The following is a 13,366-nucleotide window of genomic DNA, read 5'->3' on the forward strand; positions in this document are numbered from 1 at the left end:
AAAAGTGTTACACAAAGCAGTTATTTATATTTTAGTCTTGTGACAGAATGGTTTAACTCTTCGTATTTTGTCCAGTTCCCACTCAAACGACGTGTCGCGACAGTCGCGTGGGGAGCATCCATTTTATTAGCGGACGTGAGCATCCACACCGCTCGAGGCGCCATTGTAATGATAAGTGTTGAGCGACGTTGCAGAAAAAGAATGTAGCCCATGCGCAGTAAGTCCTTGTGGTGTTTTGGTTTTTCGCGTGCGTGCATGTATGCCCAGAGCAGGAGTGTGATTTAAGTCGTTTCCCGCCTCCCTAAATCTATAGTGTTGTTCTGTATTTATCGTATTTATAACATACTTACAGCCGGGAAGAAGATAGTGTTAGCTTTAGCATCATGGCCTCTGTAGTGGAGCTGATTGCTGGCAGCTACGAGCAAGTCGCTTTTGGCTACCGTGTGCAAACTGACGAAAAGGTGAGTGCCACTGAATGTAAGTCGGTATTTTAGACATTTAAGTCATTGTGAAAAACGTCAACATGGCTGTTCACATTAAGTTGAGGGTATTGCTTTAAACTGGTAAAAAGTTAACGACGTTAGGCACAGCTGTAGGTTTTGCTACAGACGTGCAGCCTTTTAAGAAAGTATAGTATTGAGTATAGTATTGTGTAACACCTAACATTGCATTCCCAATCACACACCGTCTGCTTACCTTAGATCATCCCCCCCCACGCCATGCAGCTTTTCAACACAACAGAGGGGGAGCGATAAAAACACACAGGACTGGACTTATTGAATTTTGATGTGTAACTTGCTAATATGATATGTTGTTATTCATTACGTATTATTGCACTACAAATTTGACGTGATCTCTCATATTTGGTCATTCGTATTCTATTTATTTGTCTTTGTTTAATTTTGTTGTGTGATTTAAGTGATTAAGTTCATTATGACATTTTTGCAGAGCTGCTGGAAATGTGAATTTCTCATGGACGTCAATAAAGTATCTGTCTCATAATATGATGCACTCTTGTTGGTTTAGGCATCATGAGTAACCACTGTCTTGGATTTTCTGTTTGTTGCAGGAGTGGACCGCCAAGGCAGACTTCACACACCATGCACACACTGCATCCGTCTCAGCGGTGGCGGCCAATGAGAGATTTGTTGTCACCGGCAGCAAAGACGAAACCATCCAGCTGTACGACATGAAGAAGAAACTGGAACATGGCGCTTTGCTGTATCACGAAGGCGAGTAATGTTCATTGCCCAAGGATATATGGGCTGTGTCTAATTTAAGGGTCTGAAGCCCACGAGGCCAGTAGCCTACCTGGACGACAAAGGCCAGATGTTCGGAGGCTGCTCCTCAAGCCGCAAACCAGCCTTGTGAATTCAGGCGGACTAGCCTTCCTCGCACTTCCCGGTTGTGTCACGTGTTTTCGTGTTTACCTTGACGTCATGACAGAATGTTATTGTCCTTCAATGTCTAAAGGAGAGCGAAAACCTAACTAAAGTGAAGGAGAACAAATAAAATGTGACAATATAGAAGCAAAGTTAATTTGTTTTTTTTAAATGTAGGCTTTGCAGTAGAAAGAGGAGAGGTTCTCTGTTGGCAGATTTATCTCCAGCTCAGAGCTAAACCTAACAATAGTGATGTTCATCGCTACGTATTTGTTACTCTTTGGCTACCTCGTTAATTTGTACAGCACTCTGATCGGCAACAACACATTAGTTATGAAATGTGTTTTTATAGGTGTGATTATTTAAAGATCATTTGAATCCCTCCACCAGCTTGCATAGTATTCATAAGTTTTATTAAATGTATTATTTGATCACATACTGCATATGATTTGATGTAATAAAACAATGTAGCATCTGACATAGTTTTAAGCTGCAGGCCAGGTGAAATAATGATGAGGTGCAGGAAGCCAAAGGAGGAGAAGGTTTGGAAGGCCATCGGTGATGGTCCATGGTGGTACCACATACCTGGCTGTCCTGGAGCTCCATCCTGATCATGATTATCTTTAGTACTCTAAAACTATCCTATTCTATTTGTGTTCTTTATAAAGTGGATATCTTTTGTGTTGACATGATTGCGTGAGTATTTTCTCAGGCTCTCAGGCTGCAATCTAATGACAGTACAACTTCTGCCGCTACAAACATAACATTGCTCACTTTTAATTGAAGACAAAAGGCTAACAATGTGTTTCATTGTTGTGGTTGTCTCCACACAGGCTCCATCACCTGCCTGGAATTCTACGGACCAACATATTTACTGAGTGGAGGGGAGGATGGACTGATGTGTGTGTGGAGCACAAAGAAGTGGGAGTGCCTCAAGTCCATCAAAGCTCACAAGTGAGTCTTGCCCATTGCCACACATCAGGGCTATTCCTAGAAGTTTTCAGAGCGCTTTGCTGTTACTCCTATTATGCACATAATGCCAACTTTTGCCGTATTTACAGAAAAAAAAGTATGAAACCAAATACAACAACATACAGTAAACATAGTCCAAAAAGTACTTTGACTTTGGAAAACAGTGATTGGCAATTTTGCGTATTTTCTGATATGTTGCGGACAAAACACTAACTAAATCTTGTATTGCTGAATAAAGAGGCGAAAATTAAAAATGTAAAAAAAAAAAAAATCTGATTAATTGAAAAAAATAATCGACCGATTAATCGGTTATTAAAATAATCGTTAGTTGCTGTCCTAATTTATTGTGTATTTAAAGGAGCCCTGTCCTACATTTTCAACTGTTCAGACACATGTAATGTATATATTTCAAATGGTGTACAGTGGAACCTTGGTTAGTGTCCTGAATTTTTTTTTTTCCCAGAAGGTCTGACTCTAACCAAAGCTGACACCAAACCGAATCAATTTTTCCAATGAGAAATCATCCAATGAATCCGTTCCAGAAAGGCTGCATCTCTCTGACCAGTTGCAACAAAGTAGGAGTGGCTGGAGGAGGAGGCTGGGAAATTGAGGAATTTGGCCAAGCGAAGAAGAATGCAGATTTGCCATGTGCACAACTTGAGATTTATGGAGTATTTGATTAAGAGACATATCCAATATCAGTTGAAAGAAGTGGAGGTAAAACAATAACAATGGAGTTCTATGCTTCACAGCATCAAAGATCTTCTATTGAATGAGACAGCTCTACTGTGTTTAAAGATCTCCAGCAAATCCTGTTCGTCATAGATCCTCTTTGTCGCAGACATTCACACTCCCACCCGTTCATTGGATTTGTGGCTTTCCCATGTGTCAATGAGATGGACTAATATAAAAATTAACAAAAAGAAGCGATAAAATACTAAAGAAAAATATGTCTTTTAGAGGCCACGTCACGTCGCTTTCAGTGCATCCGTCTGGGAAGCTTGCGCTGTCAGTGGGCACAGATAAGACCCTCAGGTGAGAGACACACCTACAGGAAAGTCACTGTGATTGATCAATAGGATGCTAGAATGTTTCTGTGTCTTTACAGAACATGGAATCTATTGACTGGAAGATCCGCCTTCATCAAGAACATAAAACACAGTGAGTGTTCTCATCACTTTGTGTGTGTGTGCGCGTGTGTGTGTGTTGTGATATCATTGTTGCGTCTCCACAGATGCACACATTGTACGCTGGTCACCAGACGGAGGCAAATATGTCGTAGTCATCAACGACCAGCTGGATCTTTACAACCTGGACACGGCCACGGTGACCAAGACGCTCAAGAACCCCAAGAGGATCTCATCGATCAAGTTCTTAAGCGTGAGTTCTCTAACAATGACCTCCGTCGTAATTACAGCAAACACTAATTAATGAGGTGTTTTTTCCCAGAATGCAATCCTGGCAGTTGCAGGCGATGATGAAATAGTGAGACTGTGTGATGTTGACGAGGAAGAATGGGTGTGCGAGTTCAAGGCTCATGAAACCAGGTAACTTCAGCCTTCTCCTATTCCTTCAACAATACATTTCTTTTACGATGCGTGCTTTCCTGTTGGCCTTCAAAAGTGTCCAATACGACCTGAAAAAGTTGCTCGATTTGTCGCTAATTGCTTTTTAAAAAAACTGAATCAAGATGGGTCTGAATTAGGGTTGGTGATCGTGCGAGTTGGAACGATTCTGGTTCCAGTTCCGATTCCTCATTATGATTCCGCTTCCTAACGATTCTTGAGTCTGGTGCTTTTAAGAGGCAGGGTCATAAAAGTTTGCATGGTTTAATTGAGGGTGCCGACCAGAGTTCTTTTTGGATGAAATGTCTGAGCTTCTCCATGAATTGTACAACCCCTGGTAAAACGTATGGAATCACCAGTCTCGGTGGATGTTCATTCAGATCACAGACATGACACAAAAGTAATTTCAAATGGCAAATTTCTGGCTTTAAGAAACACTGAAATAAATTAAGAAAAAAATTGTGGTAGTCAGTAACAGTTACTTTTTTTTTTAGATCGAGCACAGGGAAAAAATTATTAAATCATTAAATTCGGAGGAAAAATGATGGAATCACTCTGTAAATTTTCATTCTTAAAACTAACACCTGCATCAGATAAGATCTGCTGGCTAGTCTACAGCAGTGGTCCCCAACCTTTTTTGACCCACGGACTGGCTTGTTCCCACAAATCTCCCGCGGACCTGGGGGGGGGGGCTACATTCTAGCGATCTAATTTATCTTATTCATGATGTATTGTGTAAAACAAAGACATGAATAACATCAAATTAAAAGCCCAAAATGAATGCCGACCCACCATCCACCAGTTCAAGTTCCAGCCAAGTTTTTCCAGAGAGATGATTACATCTCTGTTTGACGTGTGTGGTAAAAGGCAGTGTGCTACCATGAATTAACTTGAGACAAATGTGCACATTAGCACTCAATAAGTCATCAAAACTTACCTTTATGCATTCCCACATAGTATCAGCATTTGACACCAAATATGAGGTGAAAGAAAAATGGTAAAAATACAGTAGTAGTCTATCTGTGCGTCATGAGATAAAGTTAGCACACGCACAATGGACATGCGTCAAGTGAGACGGATGTAATAGAGAGAATCCGGCCACTTTTCAAAATAAAACATTAAAAAAAATTAAATAATGCAAATTATTTTTTCTTTCTGTGCGGCCCGGTACCCGCCGCGGCCCGGGAGTTGGGGACCACTGCTCTACAGTTAAAAAGGAGTGACCACACCTCGGAGAGTTGTTTCACCAAGCGCCTAAAGGAAATGGAATTTACGTACAGAAAAGCTAAATGAAAGCCATCATTAACACCTAAACAGAAAAACCAAGGTTACAATGGGCTAAGGAAAAGCAATGGTGGACTGTGGATGACTGGATGAAAGTCATAATCGGTGATGAATCGCAAATCAACATTGGGCAATGTGATGCTTGGACTTTTTGTTTGGTGCCGTTCCATTGAGATTTAGGAAGACGACTGCCTGAAGAAAACATGCAAATGTCCACAGTCATTGATGACATGGGGCTGGCTACATGTCAGGTAAAGGCACTGGGGAGAGTTGGCTGTCATTACATCTTCAATAAATGCACAAGTTTACGTTGACATTTTGGACACTTTTCTTATCCCATCAATTGAAAGGATGTTTGGGGATGATAATGCATCTTGCCATAGAGCACAAAAAAAAAGACCCATAAGGTCAGCGTCATGGCCTGCAAATAGTCCGGATCTCAATTCAATTGAAAATCTGTGGTGGAAGCTAAAGAAAATGGTCCATGAGAAGGCTCCAACCCGCAAAACTGATCAGGCAACAGCAATCAGAGAATAATGGAGCCATATTGATGAAGAGTACCGTTTGTCACTCATTTAAGTCCGTGCCTCATAGCCAAAAGTGGTGCAACAAAGTATTAGTGGTGTGTTGAAGTGTTCTTTTTGGTTTTTACATGATTCCATACATTTTTCCTCAAAATTGAGTGATTCCATATTTTTTTTCCCTCTGCTTGGTCTAAAAAGGTAACTGTTACTAACTACCAATTTTTGGGGTTTTTCTTAAAGCCAGGAAGTTGCCATGTGAAATGACATTAGTTATGTGTCATGTCTGTGATCTGCTTGTTTTCTACAAAATTAAACAACCGAATGAACATCCACCGACGCTGGTGACTCCATAATTTTTGCCAGGGTTTGTATAATGATGTGAAGTTTTTATCATCCTGACTATGAATTTATTACAGGGCAATTTTCAACCAGTATATACATTTCAAACCATTCAACTTGAATATAAATGTTATGACGTTTCTTTTTATAGGAGTACACTGTCACAAAAGATGTTTACTTTTGAAAAGTAGTACGGTTTGTTTGCTGCCTCAGTGTTGGTCTAAGCTATTTTTTATGACACCCTTATTTTTTTAACAAGATATAGCCCAATGCACTCTTATTTTGAACACCCAGAATTGTTGTGTGATTTGAGAAGGTCCCTTGACTGTTGCTAACAGAGACGGGACGGACTGTGCATGCATGAACATTCACAAAGAATTGCCATGTTGATCGATCGTGTACACTCCTTTGTATGATATTGTGTTGCAAATGTTGCACTGAGCCGACCGCTCTTTTTTCTTTCTTTTTTTTTTTTTTTTAAATTAAGTTAAGCCAAACTTTTTCTTCACTGGTGCTCGCTCGTTTCTTCTTCGTTGGTGTTCGCAGCTATTTCTTCCTGTTGCCCAAGTGAGCATTGAAAGTAGGAATCAAAATAAAAACATTTGAACAATTCCGGGAGGATCAGAAAGTTGGTTACGGTTCCCATCGATGCTCGAAACTGGATGCCCAACCCTAGTCTGAATATTCTCTAAGTAGGCAGCAAGTTGGCAACAATGATCCCTCCTCCTACATAGTCTTATTCTCTGACAAAGCAGGTGTGTTAGGATGCTGTTAAGCTGCCTACTGTACGCCGTTGGAACGGCAAGCTATATACCGTTTCATTACAATGTGTTCATAAGGGCCAGATAGCGCCAAATTTGTGGCTAGCTGCCACAAATACAGTGGTGTGAAAAAGTTTTTTGTATGTTTGCACACTTAAATGTTTCAGATCATCAAACAAATTTAAATATTAGTCAATGACAACACAACTGAACACAAAATGCAGTTTTTAAATGAAACTTTTTATTAAGAGAAAAAAATCCCAACCTGCATGGCCCTGTGTGGAAAGTGATTTCCCCCCCCCAAACATAATACCTTGTTGGGCCACCCTTAGCAGCAACCACTGCAATCAAGCATTTGCGATAACTTGCAATGAGTCTCTTACAGCGCTGTGGAGGAATTTTGGCCCACTCATCTTTGCAGAATTGTTGTAATTCAGCCACATTGGAGGGTTTTCCAGCATGAACCGACTTTTTAAGGTCATGCTACAGCATCTCAATAGGATTCAGGTCAGGACTTAACTAGGCCACTCAAGTCTTAATTTTGTTTTTCTTCAGCCATTCAGAGGTGGACTTGCTGGTGTGTTTTGGATCATTGTCTTGCTGCAGAACACAAGTTGGTTTCAGCTTGAGGTCACCAACAAATGGCCGGACATTCTCCTTCAGTATTTTTGGTAGACAGCAGGATTCATGGTTCCATTTGCCACAGCAAGTCTTCCAGGTCCTGAAGCAGCAAAATAGCCCCAGACCATCACACTACCACCGCCATATTTTACTGTTGGTTTGATGTTCTTTTTCTGAAATGCGGCATTACTTTTACGCCAGCTGTAATGGGACACACACCTTCCAAAAAGTTCAATTTTTGTCTCATCAGACCATAGTATTTTCCCAAATGTCTTGGGATCATCATCTGGCAAAATTGAGATGAGCCTTAATGTTCTTATTGTTCAGCAGTGGTTTTTGTCTTGGAATTTTGCCATGCAGGCCGTTTTTCCCAGTGTTTTTCTTATGGTGGAGTCATGAACACTGACCTTAACTGAGACAAGTGTGGCCTGCAGTTCTTTAGATGTTGTTGTGACCTCTTGGATGAGTTGTCACTGCGCTGTTGGAGTAATTTTGGTTGGCCGGCTACTCCTGGGAATGGTCAACACTGTTCCATGTTTTCTACATTTGTGGATAATGGCTCTCACAGTGGTTAGCTGGAGTCCCTAAGCTTTGGAAATGGCTTTATAACATTTTCCAGACTGATAGATCTGACTCTCAGTTTTGTTATGTTTTAACAGGGGGCAGTCACTTTTTCCCTTAATAATAAAGTTTTATTTAAAAAATTTTATGCATTTTGTGTTCATTTTTGTTGTCATTGAGTAAGATTTAAATATGTTTGATCTGAAACATGCAATAAAAGAAATCAGGAAGGGGGCAAACACTGTTTCATACCACTGTAAATGAATGTAAGGAAAACACACTTTCTGTTTCCAGGCACATTTTGTTTTTCTTTTTTAAATAGTCCTCTCAAATTTGGGGCGGTGGGGGCTCAGTCTAATGACTTTGGGACAAATTGAAACTTCTGTTAGAGAGGACGCCAAAGTCAGACTTTCTTCTGGTGAGTTTGCTAGAAGTACTAACGTGCTCGTGTCCTCTGAGGGTGAAAGCGGTGGAGGGCTTCAACATGGACGACCACTGCGTAATGGTCACGGCTTCCAACGACGGATTCATCAAAATGTGGAAGGTGCATATGAATGAGGTGAGTCACACTTTCACATTTTGTTTACTTCCACATTTAGTCCATTTCTCCCGTAGGAAACCACGGAAGTAGAAATCATCTGCTGCAGGGTCAAAGCCCTTAAGAACATTCCAGCCAATGTTTGAAGTGACATTGTAACGTCGTGGCACATGTGTAAATCGGACTAAAAGAGGACAATTGAAAGTCCTCTTGTTGCCTGATGGATGTAAAGTTGCCTTGAATGAGCATGACTGTTTATAACCAACATATGTTCAGTTTGAAAACATAATTTCTTGTGCGTTGGCATGAAAAGCTTCTGGCCTATTCTAGCTATGTTGCTGGTTATCACAAAGGCTTCATTAAGTGTACATGACACTCATGTTAATATTCTTAACTGTCACACAAGTGTAAAAAGAAGCGAAGCAGTGTTAATAATAATGTTAATTTGCTAGCACGTGCGGATGCACCTTTGGCGCTACCTGTTGGCCCTCACTCATAAACACATTATAATGGGACAGGCTGTGAATGTAGATTGTCGTTACAACTCTGTGCAGTAGGTGGCGGTATGCCTTGTAACGCCTCTTTTTTTTAGCACCTCATGCACTCCTGGTCTGCCATAGAACAAGACGTTGCAGAAGGAATCATTGTTGCCAACTTAGACAGTCGGACTCGTCCAGATACTCTTTTTGGGGAAAAAAACGACATATCTCGTGACTTTTTCTGGTCTTTTTGGAGACACTGACATAGAAGCAACTATTGCTCTTCTCAACAAGCAGCGGGTACTTCTGTAGGCCTCTCTCCCATCAAAAAGCAGTCACAGGCAGCTCCGTCTTGTTTGTGACATAACCCACAATAGCAACAGAAGAAAGTTCATTTGTATTTCTAAACACATTTGTTTTGTGGGTTATTCTCTCTCATGTTATTCCTATCTCTCCTACAGTGCTATTCCTCTCACTATGTCATTCCTCTCTCCTACTGTGTTATTCCACTCTCCCACGACGTTCTTCATCTCTCTCCTACAGCGTTATTCCTCTCTCTCTTACTTTGTTCCTGTCTCCCACAGCAGCGTCTTATTGCAATGACATGCGCCTGCAACATGAACAATTATGCAAATGAGATGATGATGTCACATCAACCACCAGCACCACTACAATTTCATTGTAGTCTTGTGGGGAAAAGTAATTTATGGAAGTACCTGCTATCTTACAGGAGCTGGAATGTCCCACCCTCCTGGGGGAAGTGAACACCACGGCCAGGCTGACTTGTTTGGCCGTGTGGAAACCTTCATGGGCGCAGCAGAGCACAGAAGAACGCTCCAAGGCAACTACATGTAAAGGTGATGAAAGTATTTGTTTAGCGTTGTCCCATGGCTGCACGGCTGACTCATTTGCTTTGCGTCTCTTCCCTCATGCAGAAGTTGCTCAGGAGCTCCTGAAGACCAGGAGAGTCCGCATTGCTACAGAGGAAGTTGTTCTGGAAGATGAAAGCAAGCCCAGAAAGATAAAGGTCGGTGGAAAACGGCAAAAAACAAAATAAAAAGTATTATTGGGGAGAAAAAAAAAAAGATTTCTGGTCTCGTTTGGTTGGTGTGCCCCTCTTTTGCAAGGACATGCTTTTTACACACAAGTAGACTAACACCAACCTACATCAAATAAAGCATCTACTCTCAGGCTGAAAGTGTCCAAACATGCTCACCTGTTGTGTACAATTTCTCTGACAAATACAGTACACCACATGGTGGCACTGTCATTAAACTCCTAAAGTCGGGTGGATCTGAAATTTCTCAAACATGAACACAAAAACACCTGCTGTAACTCTAGGGCGTTTTGCAAAGTCAGTGCCAAATTTGGTATGCACTTTTAGGGGACTGACGAGCACATCTACGCAGTACTATAGTGATGGTAAACGCCGTTACTTTTACTGACTCCACTTTTTAGGAGTCACTCACTGAAGTGAATTGCGTACTCGATTCACTTGAGTCAGTCACAGAGCACATGCACAAAAAAACCCTGCAGACTCATTGAGTGGGTGGGCTGTTTGGATGTGGCAGCATGGAAAATGTAAAAATACATATTAATGAAGAATGAAAGGTATAAATGAACATTTAGGGTTACTTTTATCTTCATTGGAGATGTGATTCTTGACATGACTGTCCCCAAAGACATGTGGCAGCGAGATCAACCACCACCTTCCTGTTTTGACTTGTTTCTTGAATTCAATCGTGTTTCTCACCTCAATACTATAACCCAAAATTCTTCAGTGAAGGTAAAAGTAAGCTTAAATGTTTATCCCTTTTCATAAGCATTTAGAATTGGTTTGGTTTAATTTTATTTGAACATGCATACAAGTTACAATGGAATATATCACAATTCAATTTACAGTTCCACATGTCCAAAAGGAGTAGGAAGAAGCAAAGTTTATTTAATCCTATACCCCCCATCCACATCTTGTGCAGTACATATTATTCACTTCCTGTATTTCATGTAATATTATTCCATATAATAATAATCAGTATAATAATAAATAAATAATAATAACAAGCATGAAAGAACAGTAAATATAATAATCAATATAATAAATAAGATGAAGGCAAGCATAATAAAGCAAGTTCAAGACTCTTCTGCCTTATACAGTATTTAGCAAACATCAACTGCTTGTATTGTTTTTGGAATTTGCTCATCTTGGTACATTGTTAGAGTTCCTTACACAATCCGTTCCACAATTTAATTCCTCATACTGAAATGCTGTGGGTGTTCAGCGTTGTTCTCGCATATATGTGTTTTAAGTTTCATTTTCCTCTAAGATATTTCTCTTTTATAGAGAAATACTGTATGATGTTTTTGGGTAACAAGTTATTGTTAACGTTATGCATTGTCTTAGCAGTTTGAAAATGTACTAAATCAGCACATTTTAATATGTGTGATTTAAAAAAATAAAGGGTTAGTATGTTCTCTATATGCGGCATTATGAATTATCCTCACCGATCTTTTTTGCAGTACAGTGAGTGAGTGAAGATTGCTTTTATAATTATTACCCATATCTCCACACAATACATTAAATATGGTAATACCAGAGAACAGTAAAGAGTGTAGAGTGATTTTTGATCAAGAAACAAATTTAGCTTTATTCAATATTGAAATATTTCTCGCCACCTTTTGTTGTATATTTTTGATATGAGATTTCCGACTCATTTTTTCGTCTATTATAATCCCCAGAAATTAATTTTCTTTCACTCTTTCAATATCCACTCTGTCTATTTGTATTTGAGCGTAGGTGTCCTTTCCAAATAGCATTATTTTAGTTCAAGGTTAATCTGTTTTTATGAAACTATGTCTTTAATATGACCATTTCAGCCTTGACCTTTTTTAGAATTTATCCATAAATTAGCCGCACCTCTGTATAAGCCACAGGGTTCAAACTTTGAGGAAAAAATAGCGGCTTATACAGCGGAAATTACGGTAAGATTGATTAAATGTACAATTAGTACAGCTTCTGCTGGGATATTAACACGGCTGTAGCTGTTCCACTCAGATTTGAAACAAAACACTCACCGAGTGACAGTGTGAACACCGATGTAGGATTACAAGGTTTATAGTGTGCATAAAGCACTAAATATGCGCTTCCAATCCTGCCTGGCACATTGCCACTTCCATATTATGTGTATTATTCACAGTAGCCATGCCATAGCTCACAGTCTGGTTGATTGGCTTCTGGATGACCTGTTCACTCAAAACAACTTTTCTCTAAACGATAAATATTTGCACATTTGAATCTCGCGAGAACTCGTGACACCCCTAATTAATAGCAAAAACATTTGTCTCAAGATTAAACTGCAAAAGTTTAATAATAACTATGCACAAAATATTTACCGTAAAGTAAAGTTGACTTTTAAATGAAGCCTCTTTAGGACAGCTGAGCGGTAGGCACCCGGCTTTATCCAGCGTCCAAGCCGTAGATGCTCGCCCTTGGCGAGTCAGGTCGTGTTTCGAGTCCGTAAGCTGTAGATGCGCTGCGTTTGCGAGTTGCACAATGAATGACATGCTACCTTGTTTCCTTTTTTAATTCAGCTGGCGGCAGCACGGGTAAGTGAACAAGTTAACAGAGACTAATACCTGTCTCGGTTCAGTAAAGACAACAACTTTGAAATGAGAAAGAATGAGAAAATCATATCTATGCTCTTACTTGAGCCATGGTTACGATGTACAATTTAAAAAGGCAGTGTCTGTGCGGACCACGGATATGACTCCTGCAGTATATGCACTGTGTGTACAATTACTAGGCAGTTTATTGATTATTAGTTTTATTATTTAACAATAACAATGCTCTTGGTCAATCCAAAATGTTAATAAACCTCAAACTTGAATATTTAAGGAAGTGAATGTTGGGTTTTGGCTTTTGTTGAGATTATCTGTGTGCGGAATTATCAGGTAACTCAAAGAAAAACAAAAATATTCCCATCTCACTATTTAATTTTTTTTATAGTCAGAATAATAGACAAACAACACAATTTCTGACATTTCCAAAAATAAAATCAGTGACCAATATAACCACCCTTCTTTTCAATAACACGGAAAAGCCTACCATTTTTGGATTCTGTCAGTTTCTTGCTCATTTGACCATCAACATTTTGTGCAGCAGCAACCAAAGCCTTCCAGACACTGTTCAGAGAGGTGTACCTTTTTTCTTCACTGTAAATCGTATGTTTAAGGGCCCACAAGGGTTTAGGTCAGGTGATCATGTCATTATTTTTAAGACCTTTTTAAGACCTTTACTAGCTAGCCCCGCAGTGGAGTACTTGGATGCATGAGATGGAGCATTG

The 13,366-nt window shown here is 39.9% G+C and overlaps 1 protein-coding gene across 1 annotated transcript; it reads left to right on the forward strand.

Annotated features, from left to right (window-relative positions):
• The first annotated feature begins 380 nt into the window (after positions 1-380).
• pak1ip1 (PAK1 interacting protein 1) lies at positions 381-12,864 on the forward strand. Its single transcript, XM_054755724.1, has 10 exons — positions 381-461; positions 1,070-1,232; positions 2,216-2,336; positions 3,315-3,389; positions 3,463-3,515; positions 3,589-3,734; positions 3,804-3,901; positions 8,469-8,568; positions 9,757-9,883; positions 9,962-12,864. Exons 1-10 carry the CDS (start codon positions 384-386, stop codon positions 10,081-10,083), a joined length of 1,083 nt encoding a protein of 360 aa, XP_054611699.1. The 5' UTR covers positions 381-383; the 3' UTR covers positions 10,084-12,864.
• The last annotated feature ends 502 nt before the right edge of the window (positions 12,865-13,366 follow it).

The sequence above is a fragment of the Dunckerocampus dactyliophorus genome, chromosome 2 (genome assembly GCF_027744805.1).
Source record: "Dunckerocampus dactyliophorus isolate RoL2022-P2 chromosome 2, RoL_Ddac_1.1, whole genome shotgun sequence".
NCBI classification, from domain to species: domain Eukaryota; kingdom Metazoa; phylum Chordata; class Actinopteri; order Syngnathiformes; family Syngnathidae; genus Dunckerocampus; species Dunckerocampus dactyliophorus.